Genomic DNA, 17,500 nt, shown 5'->3' with positions numbered 1-17,500 from the left:
GACTAGCGTGATATTGAACTAACTGCTGTGTTGTTGGAACTCACCTGGGTGCTGAAACTATCTGCGGGATGTGTGGGATTACTGTCCTGCTGTTGAACTCACCGCTGTGCTATTCAACTAACTATTGTGCTCTTGAACTAGCTGCCGTGCTCTGAATTAACTATCGCACTGTTGAACTAACTGTCGTGCTGAAAGTCATTAGTCGTCGCCCACTGCAGCTGGTTACCCATAGGCCGAGCGGTGTCGCCTTATAACCCGTCTGCTTAAATTTCTGTCAGTCGTCATCATTTTGTTGTCACCTTTTATTCCAACTGTCGCCCTTTGCTGTCCGCTTTTACGAGGCATGGAAAGAGGACAGAGAGGGGGAAGGGAGGAAAGGATGAAGAGAGGGTAGGAGTAAAGGAAGGCGAGAGAGAAATAGTGAACGAGATGAAGATATAAATAGAGAGATGGATACCTATATGTATTTATGTATGTGTGTGTGTGTGTGTATATATATATATATATATATATATATATATATATATATATATATATATATATATATATATATATATATATATATATATATATATATATATATATATATATGACAAAGGAAGCTGAAAAGTTATATTTTGATTTCTCCCGCTTGTGAGACTCCAAATCTCTCTCGCAGTTTCCAGATCGCTTCCCGAGACTCCTGTCGCCGCGATTCCGAAGCAATAAAGGAAAGAGCGATCCCGACCCGCTGCTCCCGCCGTCCCTCCGCCCTTCGCGTCCCGCACGAGCCATGGCGACTGATAATCCTTTGTCAAACCAGCTGGCGAAGGGACGAGAGGGGGGCACGCGAGGAGGAACGAGGGAGGAGGATGGAGGAGGATGCTGCTCCTTGTGGCGAGGGGAGGGAGGCTCTCGGGAAGCTAGGATGGAAGCAAAAGTAGTAACTAGGGAAGCGATGGTGAGAGAAAACGGGTGACGGGGGAAAAATCGAATAAGGGAAAGACCAGTAGAGGGAAGGTCGGCGGAAAGAGATCTTATTTACGGACTGAAGAAAGGTCATTGATGGTAATGCTCGCCATTTGTGAAAGATCATTCGTGTGAATTTCGTTTAAGGAAAAGGTGAAAGAACATAGATTCGTCGGATGTTACTATCGACAAAGGAAAAGAAAACATAAAACAGAATGACAAAAATAAAGGGAATCGATAAGACGGATAAAAAAGGGAAGAATCCATGAAAGAACTATTAGAAACTGACGAAAAGAAGATCAGCCGAGAGTGAGAGCCGATCAAGGTTGCAGACTCAAATAAACAAAAGTTATTCTATTTCGCGCTCTCTCTGCTGCAAGGAGTATCTCCCGACTCTTAAAGGCGTCCGTCTTCATCAGCCATGCAACCGCCGCGCCGGCAGTCAGGACAATCACTCTTTCGCTCTTCTCTTCTTCGCTCTTTCTGCCTCTCTGTTCTTCGCTTTTTTGCTTTTCTGCCCTTCGCTCTTTCTGTCTCTCTGTCCTTCGCTCTTTCTGTCTCTCTGTCCTTCCCTTTTTTGCTTTTCTGCCCTTCGCTCTTTCTGTGTCTCTGTCCTTCGCTTTTTTGCTCTTCTCTTCTTCGCTCTTTCTGTCTCTCTGTCCTTCGCTCTTTCTGTCTCTCTGTCCTTCGCTCTGTCTGTCTCTCTGTCCTTCGCTCTCTCTGCCTCTCTGTCCTTCGCTTTTTTGCTTTTCTGTCCTTCGCTCTTTCTGCCTCTCTGTCCTTCGCTCTTTCTGTCTCTCTGTCCTTCGCTTTTTTGTTTTTCTGTCCTTCGCTCTTTCTGTCGTCCGTTTATCAAGAGCTAGAGTTTTGGCCGCGGAAGTTTTTCTATTTCATTTTCTGTGCATCTGTCTCCCACTCTCTCTCTCCCTCTCTCTCTCTCTCTCTCTCTCTCTCTCTCTCTCTCTCTCTCTCTCTCTCTCTCTCTCTCTCTCTCTCTCTCTCTCTCTCTCTATATATATATATATATATATATATATATATATATATATTTATATATATATATATTTATTTATCTTTCTTTCCATTTGTTTATCTATCTCTATCTTCCCCTACCTATCTATCTATCTATATCTAACTCTATCTCTGCATCTCTCTCTCCATTCCTCCCTCTCTCCCTCTCCTGAGTCTACCAGATTCTCTCCCCTCTGAGTCGCTCTCCCCTCCCCTCTTCCCCTCCCCTCTTCCTCTCCCCTCTTCCTCTCCCCTCGCCCTACGTACGCCTCGCTATGTGCTTCGTTCCTCTCGGCTTCATTCTGACTCTTTCTTGTGCCGTTTCTTTACAATTCCCCTCGTCTTTTGCAACCTGAATCAATTTTAGAGTGGAAGCCATTGTCTTAGTCTCTCCTTTATTGTTTTGCCTTCGTGTAATCGGTCTTTCTTTTTCTCTTTTTTTTCTTCCGTGTCAGTTACGAATGTTATTGTGAGTATTTCATTCCTGTTTCGTAATGGCTGACGTTTAGTTTTTTTTCCTTGTTTCGTGTTGTTATTATCATTGTTACTGATATTATCATTATTATCATCATCATTATTATTATTGTTATTATTATCATTATTATTATTGTTATTATTATCAATATTACTATCCTCATTATCACTAATAGTAGTAGTAGTATCGTTATTGTTATCATCATTGTTAATATGATTGTTATTATTATCATAATCATTATCATTATTATCATTTTTATCATCATTATCATTTTTATTAACACTCTTTCGTCTGCACCGTTCACTCCATTTACAATGCATCGTTTGGTCTCCATCGCGCCATCCTCATATCTTTAATCTGTTTATCATTGATCAACCCTCCCACTCACTGGAACACCTCAGGCCGCATGCTTAAATTGAAAATGTAAATTCGCTTTATAGGATAAGACGGATAGAACCTTCAGTTCCGACTTCTGAAATTGATAAGATGCGGTGGGTTTCGGCCGCAGGTTTATGCAGAGGGTCTTGGGCGAGTCGTTGCCAGGCAAATTTCCTCCCAGGCCATCGGAAGGTCGGCCCTTCGCTCGCCGCAGTGCTTTAAGGCCGCATAACAGCGCCTTATTTGTGGGTTATGAATACTTGATGAGGATCGTTCATATGCATCAAGAACAGAATCTTTTATTCTCTATTCGACGGTGTTTTTATTACGAAAGCAAAAATGCAAAAGGAGGAGGAGATGCTATTGGATCGCCTTCCCTTTGCACGTCGGGTAAAGAAATTAGAAATGCGAGAGGCATAATTACAGCCCGCGGCGCAGTCTCAAATCATTAGAGCCGGAAATTAGACATTCCATGAAACCCCCTGCGTAGATCTCTGTGTGGGATGAATGTGTTCGTTCATGCATACATTATTTTCCAGGTTGTGATAAACGCAACTGAGATCACACATGACTTCAATACAAAACACCAGAACAAATGCCCGTACACACATACACATCCGGGCATATGCTCAGATAGTCATGTACTGTACGTGCTACCCCAGCAGACAGATGCACAGACACGCATTCATGCATACAGACTTGTGGAATCCTGCACACACGCGTACGGAGACATAAACTCGCACACAGATATCCTCGCCAGCATGCGCACAAAAGCGCGCACATCATATCATCCCCAGGAAGTGACTCGTTCACATACTGGGAAGTGTCATGAGGGAGGCGCCCCTCATGAAGATAACAGAGACCCGCGACTTGACCTCACTCTCTCGCTCCTCCTCTCATGCACAGGCCTCGGCGTCCGCAGGTCGTTGGCGTCTTATTTAGGGTCATATTTGCTAGGAAATGAGGCGTCGTGTAGGCCGTGAGGGAAGGTTTGGGGAAGAAAGAAGAAAGGTGAGGGAATATGATGGCGGAATTACACGTTCAACAGCTAGGTGCATGTGTGAAAATATGACTGTGTGTCTGTCTGAAGTGTTGTGTACGTGTGTGTGTGCGTGTTTGTGTCTTTGTATTACTTTATGAGTTGGTTTTATTGCCTTTTCGTGATCGCGTGTCCCCTTATCCATGTTTATTTTTTCTGACATGCATTAGCTTTATTGCGTATTAAAGTGCCTTGCTCTTACATTCTGGACTGCCCCTTCGCCCGTCTGGCCATCGCATTTCCTTTCTACCTCTCTTCTTTCATCCACTTTCCCTTTCCTCATCCCCTTCCTTTCATTCCCCAACCTCATCCGCTTCCCCGGCTCCCCTTCCCTGTTCCTTTCTCTTTCCCCATTCGGTTCCCTCTCCCCTTTCCCTTCTTCATGCCTTTATCCTTCCCCTTCATCCTTCTTTTCTTCCGTCCCCTTCCCCACCCCTCCCCTCTGCCCCCCTTCATCCCCCTCCCCCTCCTCTCCTCACGCTGGTTGTAGCATCACAAGACATCCTTCAAACGAGGCACCCAAACGCTTCCTTTTGAGTGTTAATAAAAGGTGATGATGAAGTCCACGCCCCGCGCGCTCCCTCGTCGCTCTCCCTCTGCCCTCCTCCCGCCCCTTCCTCCCTCCTCCCTCCTCCCATTCCCCTCTTCCCTCCCTCCTCCCATCCCCCTCTTCCCTCCTACCTCCTCCCGCCCCCCTTTTCCCTCCTTCCTCCCCCTTCCCCGTGCTTAGCATGTCCTTCTTGGGACATCGCTTTTCTTCTTAACCCTTTTCTCCTGTTCTTTATTCTGTTCTTTTTATAAAAGTTTTATTCGTGTAGTTCCCTGTTGTTCTTCCCATTTGTGTCTTTCTTTCTGTCTCTGTCTAATCCCATTTTTTGTCAGAATATCACTTCACACGCCTGTTTTCCTCTCTTTGGTTTACTTCTTGCATCCACTCCGTCTTGTTATCCCCTTTATCCTCTTTCTTCGTGCTTTTATTCCTCCTGCTTCGTCATCCCTGCTCTCAACATCAATTTATCTCATCCCTCTGTGTCATTCCGCGACCACCTCTCGAGAACTCCCAGCCTGCGACCCTCTCCGACGCCCGCCTCCGACCCTCCAGACGCCCATTTACAGCTCCTCCCGAGGACCAGTTCCAACCTTCCCTCATGCCCACTTCAGATCCTTCCGAAGCCTACGTCTTCCCGGCGCCCGTCTACGATCCCACCAGCGACGCCCACTGTGATGTCCTCCTTCGATCCTACCCGACGCCCATGCCGGTTGCTCCCAACGCCCACATCGGAATCTCTGATGCCCACCCGACGCTCATCTCCGATACTTACCGATGCCCACTTCGATCCCACCCAATGCACACCCTGGACCGTCTCCGACGCCCACCCATCCACCTCCGACCCTCCCCGACGCCCATCTCCGTCCCTCTTTGATGCCCACTTCCGATCCTCTGAGACGATCACATCAGACCCTCCTCGACACCACTTCAATCCTTCCCCGACGCCACTTCATTCCCTCCCCGACACCACTTCAATCCCTCCCCGACGCCCACCTCAGCCCGTCCTCGACGTTCAGTTTCAATCTCTCCAGACGTCAATCATCAACCTTCCCCAACTCCGCTGCCAACCCTTCTCCTCGACGCCGACTTCAAACCTTTGACCACTTTCAACCCTTCCAGATGCCCACCTGAGACGCTCCCAATCCCACGTTGGCTCGTCATGGAAACCCACCTCCAATCCTAACCAACGCCTACCTCGTTATCTCCGCTAAAACACACATTGAACCCTCCTCGACGCCCACTTCACTCCTCCCCTTACACTCAGCTTGAACCCTCCTCGACGCCCACTTCACTCCTCCCCTTACACTCACATTGCACCCTCCTCAACGCCCACTTCACTCCTCCCCTTACACTCACCTTGGACCCTTCTCGACGCCCCCTTCACTCCTCCCCTTACACTGACCTTGAACCCTCCTCGACACCACTTCACTCCTCCCCTTACACTCACCTTGGACCCTCCTCGACGCCCACTTCACTCCTCCCCTTACACTCACATTGGACCCTCCTCGACGCCCACTTCACTCCTCCCCTTACACTCACATTGGACCCTCCTCGACGCCCACTTCACTCCTTCCCTTACACTCACCTTGAACCCTCCTCCACGCCCACTTCACTCCTCCTCTTACACTCACCTTGAACCCTCCTCCACGCCCACTTCACTCCTCCTCTTACACTCACCTTGAACCCTCCTCGACGCCCACTTCGCTCCTCCCCTTACACTCACCTTGAACCCTCCTCGACGCCCACTTCACTCCTCCCCTTACACTCACCTTGAACCCTCCTCGACACCACTTCACTCCTTCCCTTACACTCACCTTGAACCCTCCTCCACGCCCACTTCACTCCTCCTCTTACACTCACCTTGAACCCTCCTCGACGCCCACTTCGCTCCTCCCCTTACACTCACCTTGAACCCTCCTCGACGCCCACTTCACTCCTCCCCTTACACTCACATTGGACCCTCCTCGACGCCCACTTCACTCCCCCCCTTACACTCACCTTGAACCCTCCTCGACGCCCACTTCACTCCTTCCCTTACACTCAGCTTGAACCCTCCTCGACGCCCACTTCACTCCTCCCCTTACACTCACCTTGAACCCTCCTCGACACCACTTCACTCCTTCCCTTACACTCACCTTGAACCCTCCTCCACGCCCACTTCACTCCTCCTCTTACACTCACCTTGAACCCTCCTCCACGCCCACTTCACTCCTCCTCTTACACTCACCTTGAACCCTCCTCCACGCCCACTTCACTCCTCCTCTTACACTCACCTTGAACCCTCCTCCACGCCCACTTCACTCCTCCTCTTACACTCACCTTGAACCCTCCTCGACGCCCACTTCGCTCCTCCCCTTACACTCAGCTTGAACCCTCCTCGACACCACTTCACTCCTTCCCTTACACTCAGCTTGAACCCTCCTCGACGCCCACTTCACTCCTCCCCTTACACTCACCTTGAACCCTCCTCGACGCCCACTTCACTCCTTCCCTTACACTCACCTTGAACCCTCCTCCACGCCCACTTCACTCCTCCTCTTACCCTCACCTTGAACCCTCCTCCACGCCCACTTCACTCCTCCTCTTACACTCACCTTGAACCCTCCTCCACGCCCACTTTGCTCCTCCCCTTCCACTCACCTTGAACCCTCCTCGACACCACTTCACTCCTTCCCTTACACTCAGCTTGAACCCTCCTCGACGCCCACTTCACTCCTCCCCTTACACTCACCTTGAACCCTCCTCGACGCCCACTTCACTCCTTCCCTTACACTCACCTTGAACCCTCCTCCACGCCCACTTCACTCCTCCTCTTACACTCACCTTGAACCCTCCTCCACGCCCACTTCACTCCTCCCCTTACACTCACCTTGGGCCCTCCTCGACGCCCACTTCACTCCTTACCTTACACTCATCTTGAACCCTCCTCCACGCCCACTTCACTCCTCCTCTTACACTCACCTTGAACCCTCTACTGCGCCCACGTGACTCCTCCGCTTACACTCACCTTGGACCCTTCTCGACGCCCACTTCACTCCTCCCCTTACACTCACCTTGAACCCTCCTCGACGCCCACTTCACTCCTCCCCTTACACTCACCTTGGGCCCTCCTCGACGCCCACTTCACTCCCCCCCTTACACTCACCTTGAACCCTCCTCGACGCCCACTTCACTCCTCCCCTTACACTCACCTTGGGCCCTCCTCGACGCCCACTTCACTCCTCCCCTTACACTCAGCTTGAACCCTCCTCCACGCCCACTTCACTCCTCCCCTTACACTCACCTTGAACCCTCCTCGACGCCCACTTCACTCCTCCCCTTACACTCACCTTGGACCCTTCTCGACGCCCACTTCACTCCTCCCCTTACACTCACCTTGAACCCTCCTCGACGCCCACTTCACTCCTCCCCTTACACTCACCTTGAACCCTCCTCCACGCCCACTTCACTCCTCCCCTTACACTCACCTTGAACCCTCCTCGTCGCCCACTTCACTCCTCCCCTTACACTCACCTTGGACCCTTCTCGACGCCCACTTCACTCCTCCCCTTACACTCACCTTGAACCCTCCTCGACGCCCACTTCACTCCTCCCCTTACACTCACCTTGAACCCCCCTCGACGCCCACTTCGCTCCTCCCCTTACACTCACCTTGAACCCTCCTCGACGCCCACTTCACTCCTCCCCTTACACTCACCTTGAACCCTCCTCGACGCCCACTCCACTCCTCCCCTCACACTCACCTTGGACCCTCCTCGACGCCCACTTCACTCCTTCCCTTAAACTCACCTTGGACCCTGCTCGACGCCCACTTCACTCCTCCCCTTACACTCACCTTGGGCCCTCCTCGACGCCCACTTCACTCCTCCCCTTACACTCACCTTGAACCCTCCTCGACGCCCACTTCACTCCTCCCCTTACACTCACCTTGGACCCTCCTCGACGCCCACTTCACTCCTCCCCGTACACTCACCTTGAACCCTCCTCGACGCCCACTTCACTCCTCCCCTTACACTCACCTTGGGCCCTCCTCGACGCCCACTTCACTCCTCCCCTTACACTCACCTTGGACCCTTCTCGACGCCCACTTCACTCCTCCCCTTACACTCACCTTGAACCCTCCTCGACACCACTTCACTCCTTCCCTTACACTCACCTTGAACCCTCCTCGACGCCCACTTCACTCCTCCCCTTACACTCAGCTTGAACCCTCCTCGACGCCCACTTCGCTCCTCCACTTACACTCACCTTGAACCCTCCTCGACGCCCACTTCACTCCTCCCCTTACACTCAGCTTGAACCCTCCTCGACGCCCACTTCACTCCTCCCCTTACACTCAGCTTGAACCCTCCTCGACGCCCACTTCGCTCCTCCACTTACACTCACCTTGAACCCCCCTCGACGCCCACTTCGCTCCTCCCCTTACACTCACCTTGAACCCTCCTCGACGCCCACTTCACTCCCCCCCTTACACTCACCTTGAACCCTCCTCGACGCCCACTTCGCTCCTTCCCTTACACTCACCTTGAACCCTCCTCCACGCCCACTTCACTCCTCCTCTTACACTCACCTTGAACCCTCCTCCACGCCCACTTCGCTCCTTCCCTTACACTCAGCTTGAACCCTCCTCGACGCCCACTTCACTCCTCCCCTTACACTCACCTTGGACCCTCCTCGACGCCCACTTCACTCCTCCCCTTACACTCACCTTGGACCCTCCTCGACGCCCACTTCACTCCTCCCCTTACACTCACCTTGAACCCTCCTCGACGCCCACTTCACTCCTCCTCTTACACTCACCTTGGTCCCTCGTCGACGCCCACTTCACTCCTCCTCTTACACTCACCTTGGACCCTTCTCGACGCCCACTTCACTCCTCCCCTTACACTCACCTTGGACCTTCCTCGACGCCCACTTCACTCCTCCTCTTACACTCACCTTGGACCCTCCTCGACGCCCACTTCACTCCTCCCCTTACACTCACCTTGGACCCTTCTCGACGCCCACTTCACTCCTCCCCTTACACTCACCTTGAACCCTCCTCGACGCCCACTTCACTCCTCCCCTTACACTCACCTTGGACCCTCCTCGACGCCCACTTCACTCCTCCCCTTACACTCACGTTGGACCCTTCTCGACGCCCACTTCACTCCTCCCCTTACACTCACCTTGGACCTTCCTCGACGCCCACTTCACTCCTCCCCTTACACTCTCCTTGAACCCTCCTCGACGCCCACTTCACTCCTCCCCTTACACTCACCTTGAACCCTCCTCGACGCCCACTTCACTCCTCCCCTTACACTCTCCTTGAACCCTCCTCGACGCCCACTTCACTCCTCCCCTTACACTCTCCTTGGACCCTTCTCGACGCCCACTTCACTCCTCCCCTTACACTCACCTTGGACCTTCCTCGACGCCCACTTCACTCCTCCTCTTACACTCACCTTGGACCCTCCTCGACGCCCACTTCACTCCTCCCCTTACACTCACCTCGAACCCTCCTCGACGCCCACTTCACTCCTCCCCTTACACTCTCCTTGAACCCTCCTCGACGCCCACTTCACTCCTCCCCTTACACTCACCTTGGACCCTCCTCGACGCCCACTTCACTCCTCCCCTTACACTCACCTCGAACCCTCCTCGACGCCCACTTCACTCCTCCCCTTACACTCTCCTTGAACCCTCCTCGACGCCCACTTCACTCCTCCCCTTACACTCTCCTTGAACCCTCCTCGACGCCCACTTCACTCCTCCCCTTACACTCTCCTTGAATCCTCCTCGACGCCCACTTCACTCCTTCCCTTACACTCACCTTGGACCCTAACTGACGCCCACTTCACTCCTCCCCTTACACTCCCCTTGAACCCTCCTCGACACCACTTCACTCCTCCCCTTACACTCACCTTGAACCCTCCTCGACTCCCACTTCACTCCTCCCCTTACACTCACCTTGGACCCTCCTCGACGCCCACTTCACTCCTCCTCTTACACTCACCTTGGACCCTCCTCGACGCCCACTTCACTCCTCCCCTTACACTCACCTTGAACCCTCCTCGACGCCCACTTCACTCCTCCCCTTACACTCTCCTTGAATCCTTCTCGACGCCCACTTCACTCCTCCCCTTACACTCACCTTGGACCCTAACTGACGCCCACTTCACTCCTCCCCTTACACTCACCTTGAACCCTCCTCGACGCCCACTTCACTCCTCCTCTTACACTCCCCTTGGACCCTCCTCGGCGCCCACTTCACTCCTCCCCTTACACCCTCCTTGCACCCTCCTCGGCCCCGACTTCCCTCCTCCCCCTACACTCACCTTGGACCCTAACTGACGCCCACTTCACTCCTCCCCTTACACTCACCTTCAACCCTCCTCGACGCCCACTTCACTCCTCCTCTTACACTCACCTTAGACCCTCCTCGACGCCCACTTCACTCCTCCTCTTACACTCACCTTGGACCCTCCTCGACGCCCACTTCACTCCTCCCCTTACACTCACCTCGAACCCTCCTCGACGCCCACTTCACTCCTCCCCTTACACTCACCTTGGACCCTAACTGACGCCCACTTCACTCCTCCTCTTACACTCACCTTGGACCCTCCTCGACGCCCACTTCACTCCTCCTCTTACACTCACCTTGGACCCTCCTCGACGCCCACTTCACTCCTCCCCTTACACTCTCCTTGAACCCTCCTCGACGCCCACTTCACTCCTCCCCTTACACTCACCTTGGACCCTAACTGACGCCCACTTCACTCCTCCCCTTACACTCACCTTGAACCCTCCTCGACGCCCACTTCACTCCTCCTCTTACACTCACCTTGGACCCTCCTCGACGCCCACTTCACTCCTCCCCTTACACTCACCTTGAACCCTAACTGACGCACACTTCACTCCTCCCCTTGGACCCTCCTCGACGCCCACTTCACTCCTCCCCTTACACTCACCTTGGACCCTCCTCGACGCCCACTTCACTCCTCCTCTTACACTCACCTTGGACCCTCCTCGACGCCCACTTCACTCCTCCCCTTACACTCACCTCGAACCCTCCTCGACGCCCACTTCACTCCTCCTCTTACACTCTCCTTGAACCCTCCTCGACGCCCACTTCACTCCTCCCCTTACACTCACCTTGAACCCTCCTCGACGCCCACTTCACTCCTCCCCTTACACTCACCTTGGACCCTAACTGACGCCCACTTCACTCCTCCCCTTACACTCACCTTGAACCCTCCTCGACGCCCACTTCACTCCTCCTCTTACACTCACCTTGGACCCTCCTCGACGCCCACTTCACTCCTCCTCTTACACTCACCTTGGACCCTCCTCGACGCCCACTTCACTCCTCCCCTTACACTCTCCTTGAACCCTCCTCGACGCCCACTTCACTCCTCCCCTTACACTCACCTTGAACCCTAACTGACGCCCACTTCACTCCTCCCCTTACACTCACCTTGGACCCTAACTGACGCCCACTTCACTCCTCCCCTTACACTCACCTTGAACCCTCCTCGACGCCCACTTCACTCCTCCTCTTACACTCACCTTGGACCCTCCTCCACGCCCACTTCACTCCTCCCCTTACACTTACCTTGGACCCTCCTCGACGCCCACTTCACTCCTTCCCTTACACTCACCTTGAACCCTCCTCGCCGCCCACTCCACTCCTCCCCTTACACTCACCTTGAACCCTCCTTGACGCCCACTCCACTCCTCCCCTTACACTCACCTTGAACCCTCCTCGACGCCCACTTCACTCCTCCCCTTACACTCACCTTGGACCCTCCTCGACGCCCACTTCCCTCCTCCCCTTACCCTCACCTTTCACCCTCCTCCACGCCCACTTCACTCCCCCCCTTACACTCACCTTGAACCCTCCTCGACGCCCACTTCACTCCTCCCCTTACACTCACCTTGGACCCTCCTCGACGCCCACTTCACTCCTCCCCTTACACTCACCTTGAACCCTCCTCGACGCCCACTTCACTGCCCCCCTTACACTCACCTTGAACCCTCCTCGACGCCCACTTCACTCCTCCCCTTACACTCACCTTGAACCCTCCTCGACGCCCACTTCACTCCCCCCCTTACACTCACCTTGAACCCTCCTCGACGCCCACTTCGCTCCTCCCCTTACACTCACCTTGAACCCTCCTCGACGCCCACTTCACTCCCCCCTTACACTCACCTTGAACCCTCCTTGACGCCCACTTCACTCCTCCCCTTACACTCACCTTGGACCCTCCTCGACGCCCACTTCACTCCTCCCCTTACACTCACCTTGAACCCTAACTGACGCACACTTCACTCCTCCCTTTACATTCACCTTGGGCCCTCCTCGACGCCCACTTCACTCCTCCCCTTAGACTCACCTTGAACCCTGCTCGACGCCCACTCCACTCCTCCCCTTACACTCACCTTGAACCCTCCTCGACGCCCACTCCACTCCTCCCCTTACACTCACCTTGGACCCTCCTCGACGCCCACTTCACTCCTTCCCTTACACTCACCTTGGACCCTCCTCGACGCCCACTTCACTCCTTCCCTTACACTCACCTTGGACCCTCCTCGACGCCCACTTCACTCCTCCCCTTACACTCACCTTGGACCCTCCTCGACGCCCACTTCACTCCTCCCCTTACACTCACCTTGGACCCTCCTCGACGCCCACTTCACTCCTCCCCTTACACTCACCTTGGACCCTCCTCGACGCCCACTTCACTCCTCCCCTTACACTCACCTTGGACCCTCCTCGACGCCCACTTCACTCCTCCCCTTACACTCACCTCGAACCCTCCTCGACGCCCACTTCACTCCCCCCCTTACACTCACCTTGGACCCTCCTCGACGCCCACTTCACTCCTCCCCTTACACTCACCTTGAACCCTAACTGACGCCCACTTCACTCCTCCCCTTACACTCACCTTGGGCCCTCCTCGACGCCCACTTCACTCCTCCCCTTACACTCACCTTGGACCCTCCTCGACGCCCACTTCACTCCCTTCCCGACACCCGCCTCCGTCCCTCCTCGACGTCGAGGGCGCCCCTCAGCAGCTGGCCCGAGACAGACGGAGGACATGAATGGCACAATCAGCGTGAATTCGCCGTAAGAACCTAAACAAGACGAGGAAGAGCGTCCTTCTCTCGCGGTGTAGACGGGATGCTGAGGAGGACTTTTGCTCGCATGGGAAGATCGGGGGGACGTCGAGTCGGTGATGGGTTTTCTTCTTTTTCCTCTCGCTCTGTCTCTGTCGTTGTTTTCTACTTGTACTTTCCCCTTGTTCCTTTGTTGTCCCTGTGTGATTCCTGAGAGGTGGATATTCAAACTCGAAAGCTGGCCGCGAAGTTCGTCCATTTCGGCTTCCTCCTCCTGCCAAGTTGAAGTGCCATTAAGTTCCCTGCTGTAAAGTTTGTTTGTTGCGTCTGCTAAATAATTCGTTGGACTCTGCTGTTCTCCATTTCTCTTTCTCTCGGTGGCGTCAGTTTCGATTCAGCATTTCGCTTACACATTCAGTTACCCTCTATTTTCTGGCCGTATATACTAGTGTCTTAATCTCACGCTCCTCTTTCCTCTCGACTCTTTTTTCTCTTCCACTCCCTTTTCTCTCTCTTTCATTATCTCTAGTATCTCCTCTCTCTTATCTCTTATCTCTCCTTTTATCCATTTTCTCTCTTATCCCTTCTCCCTTCCCTCTTCTCTCTCCTTTCCTCTCTCTTCTCCCCTCTCTCTTCTCTCTTCTCCCCTCTCCCTTCTCTCTTCTCCCCTCTCTCTTCTCTCTTCTCCCCTCTCTCTTCTCTCTTCTCCCCTCTCTCTTCTCTCTTCTCTCTCCTTTCTTCTCTCTTCTCTTTTTTTTTCTCTTTTTCCTGCTGTGTCATTCATATGCCAACAAGCTCAAGGAAACGATATGGAATCGTCATCAAAAACTGCAGTCTGTTGGAATGCATGTCTTACCGCCTCAGCCATCCATCTGCCGTATAACTCCAGTTGTCTGCATGTCCTGTGTGTATGGATTTAGCTGCCTTTCGTGCGAGTGAGTTGAATCTCAATTTTCTGCTCCCTGTTTCTTATCTTCTTGCATTCTTTACTCTCATTCTGTGTTGATAATTTCGGGAGATCACTTTCTTGACTCCAACACGCACAGATGGAATAGCCTTTCACGTAGGTTGATAGGCACAATATTCCTGTGTGATGTGTGATGGATTAAGTTTTTTAAAGCTGCAGTGTAGCAGAAGCCTGGCAGTGATACATCCTCGGTAGGCGCTTCAGATATTGGTTGTGAACATGATAAAACGATTGCCATTGGGACAGTGACATCCCTGCCTTGAAATATCTCGAAAATGATGTACTTGTTTTGAGGTGGAACGTCTTTTCCTTATTCTTAGCGGGAATTTTTTTCTCGATGTCTGCCTCGTATCTCATATAAGGATACCAGTCTCAGCCACTCAAGGGTGCGAATGCGAGATCTAGTTTGAAATCAGATTATTAGGCTTCGTTGGAAGCAGTGCCAATCAAATATATTTGTTTTACCTATTCCCCATTCACATTCCAACCCCTACAGTTATCAAATCGCCATGGGACTCAAGATAACGAGGGCGTCCTTTTAAGAAATCGCAATATCGGAATTTACAGAGAAAAAACGACGCAGACGATAAAATATGAAAAAAACACCTCCTCCGAGCGACTCCCGAAGGAATCATCTGTTTCGAAAGAGCGGACTTGAGCTCTCAGCTTTAGGTGTTGTTCCGCGAAATTGCAAATGCGGAAGCCTTTCCTTACGGGCCTTTAGCCGTGTTTACGCTGCGGTGGGCGCGGGGACGCAGGCTCTGCGCGCGGGCGATCACGCGCTTCATGCCAGGGTCGGTCGTGCGCTGAACTCTGCTTGGGTTTTGTGATTTTGGCGCCTTTCAGCTTTCGAACATGTGAAGCTTTGGAATCTATTCGAACTGAAAGGGATTCTTATACTTTTATTTTCATTACAGAAACTATCTATATTTTCATACTGTAAATTTAATTTGATTATTTTTCTTATGTATAAGCTGCACCAAAAAGGAAATTTATTCTTTACGTCAAAAGGAACACATTCTGTCTCATAAAGGAACCGACGATGGAAGTTCCAAGGTACTTTTAGGCGTTATTGTCGTTCTTGTCAGAAATGTTTATGTTCTGTTTGGACAAAAACTCTTATTTCCGGTGCGCCAGCACATGCGAATAGAAAGGAAGAGAGGGGAAATATGCATGAAAAGGATATCATATGCAGGCCTTAATCATTGCTATTCCAGGGCCGGATTCATTAGCATATTATTAAAAGGACAAAGGTATCAATATTTCACCAGCATTTTTGACATTGCAAGGATATCATATATATTTCACGTTTTAATTGTTTTTTCTTCCTTTTTCTTTCACTGGGGGCAGTGGCCAGCCGATGCACATTTAGCACACGGCACCCCTAGCAGCCGCCCTTCCCTTCCTTCCCTTTTTCCCTTCCTAATTCCCCAAGCTTAAGCTCTCTCCCCTCGTTCGCTAACATCCTTTCCCCTCTCGGCCCACGCAGGTGTCGCCGGGATCTCGATACCGACGGAGAGGGACGACTGGGCGTGGACGCCGGAGCGCCCCTCCCACGGCAGGCGCGTCGTCAGGGAGGTGACCCTGGGCGAGCGCAAGCAGTGCGGGGACGACGACCAGGGCCCCTTCACCCGGGTGGAGACGGCGGCCAGGTGCGTGGCAGGGCGCTCGGGCCTCGGCCTCGAGTGCGCTTGGCTTGCTTACTGGTGTGGCTATTAGCTCTTTTAGGATTGCACCGCAAATGGTGATTGTCTGAAATCATTATGATACTCATAATTATTTTCGTTAGTTAAGTAGCATTATTTGTAGTAGTTGCTATAGTAGTAACAGAAGTAGTAGTAGTAGTAGTAGTAGCAGTGGTAGTAGTAGTAGTACAGTAGTATAAGTTTTATTTGTTTGTTGATCTCTTAGTATGATTTATTTCATTGTGGTAATTAGTATTACTTTATCGCAGATATCACTTTAATTCAGTAATCAGTAATGTTATTGATAGTATCATTAGTACTAGCATTAGTACTGTTACTCTTATGACTGAGATTAAAATTAGTATTACCATTTTTATCACTGATCAGCGTTTCCAAGCCTTGAGAGATCAGTGGCTCTCAACTCCATTAGACTCTTAATTAGACTCATTATCAGATTCTTCATTAGGCTCATCATTAGGATCATTAGACTCATAATTAGCCTCATTATTAAACTCATACTTATACGTTATTAGATTCATCATTAATTTGGTACAATTAGACTCATTAGCCTCATTATTAGAATCATCATTAAACCCATCGTTACTCACTCTAGAATCCTCATTGTCCCCTCTCAACAAACCCGGTCGACTCATTCGACGCATAATTAGGCTCACACAGAGACTCACTCGACCCGCCATCAGACTAATATTCCAACTCCCACCACTAATTCCAGCATTCCCATTCCACAGGGTAGCGATGCTAAGGGCTGAGATGGCGTCCGAGGATCTGGAGGCTTACATCATTCCCACAGACGATGAGCATCAGGTGAGGCGCTGTCTGTCTGTCTGTCTGTCTGTCTTTTTTATCTCTCTATCTGTCTGTCTGTCTGTATGTATGTATGTCTTATTTATATATTTACCTATTTACCTCTATCTATATCTCTCTATCTATCTATATCTTTATGTCTGTGTGTCTTTTTTATCTCTCTATCTGTCTGTCTATCTATCTGTCTGTATGTATGTATGTATGTCTGTCTATTTATATATTTACCTATTTATCTCTATCTATATCTCTCTATATATCTATCTCTATATCTTTATCTCTTTCTAATATCAGCTTTATTGAAGAAAAAACTCTGATCTGTATTTTCTCTCTTTATTTCCCTTTTCTCCCAATTTCCGTCCATAGGTAGCTACACAGACAGGGACAGATAGACAGATAAAGATAATTAGCTAAATTTGATAGCTACACAGATAGGGACAAACAGATAGATAAAGAGAGATAATTAGCTAAATTTGATAGCCTGTCATGGTTCAAGCGTCACGGCCCAAAGTACACAGCGAACGGC

At 51.4% G+C, this 17,500-nt stretch overlaps 1 protein-coding gene across 2 annotated transcripts in view; it reads left to right on the top strand.

The window, feature by feature from the left end:
* The window catches only part of LOC113823490 (uncharacterized), a 237,374-nt gene that overhangs the window by 187,972 nt on the left and 31,902 nt on the right, over positions 1-17,500 (top strand). For both annotated transcript variants that reach the window (XM_070144705.1, XM_070144704.1), the window contains exons 2-3: positions 15,957-16,119; positions 16,902-16,977. In XM_070144705.1, coding sequence (XP_070000806.1) covers positions 15,957-16,119; positions 16,902-16,977 — 239 coding nt within the window. The remainder of the gene's footprint in view (positions 1-15,956; positions 16,120-16,901; positions 16,978-17,500) is intronic.

Source organism: Penaeus vannamei, chromosome 32 (assembly GCF_042767895.1).
Source record: "Penaeus vannamei isolate JL-2024 chromosome 32, ASM4276789v1, whole genome shotgun sequence".
NCBI lineage: Eukaryota > Metazoa > Arthropoda > Malacostraca > Decapoda > Penaeidae > Penaeus > Penaeus vannamei.
This window is presented reverse-complemented; position numbering and strand designations above follow the sequence as displayed.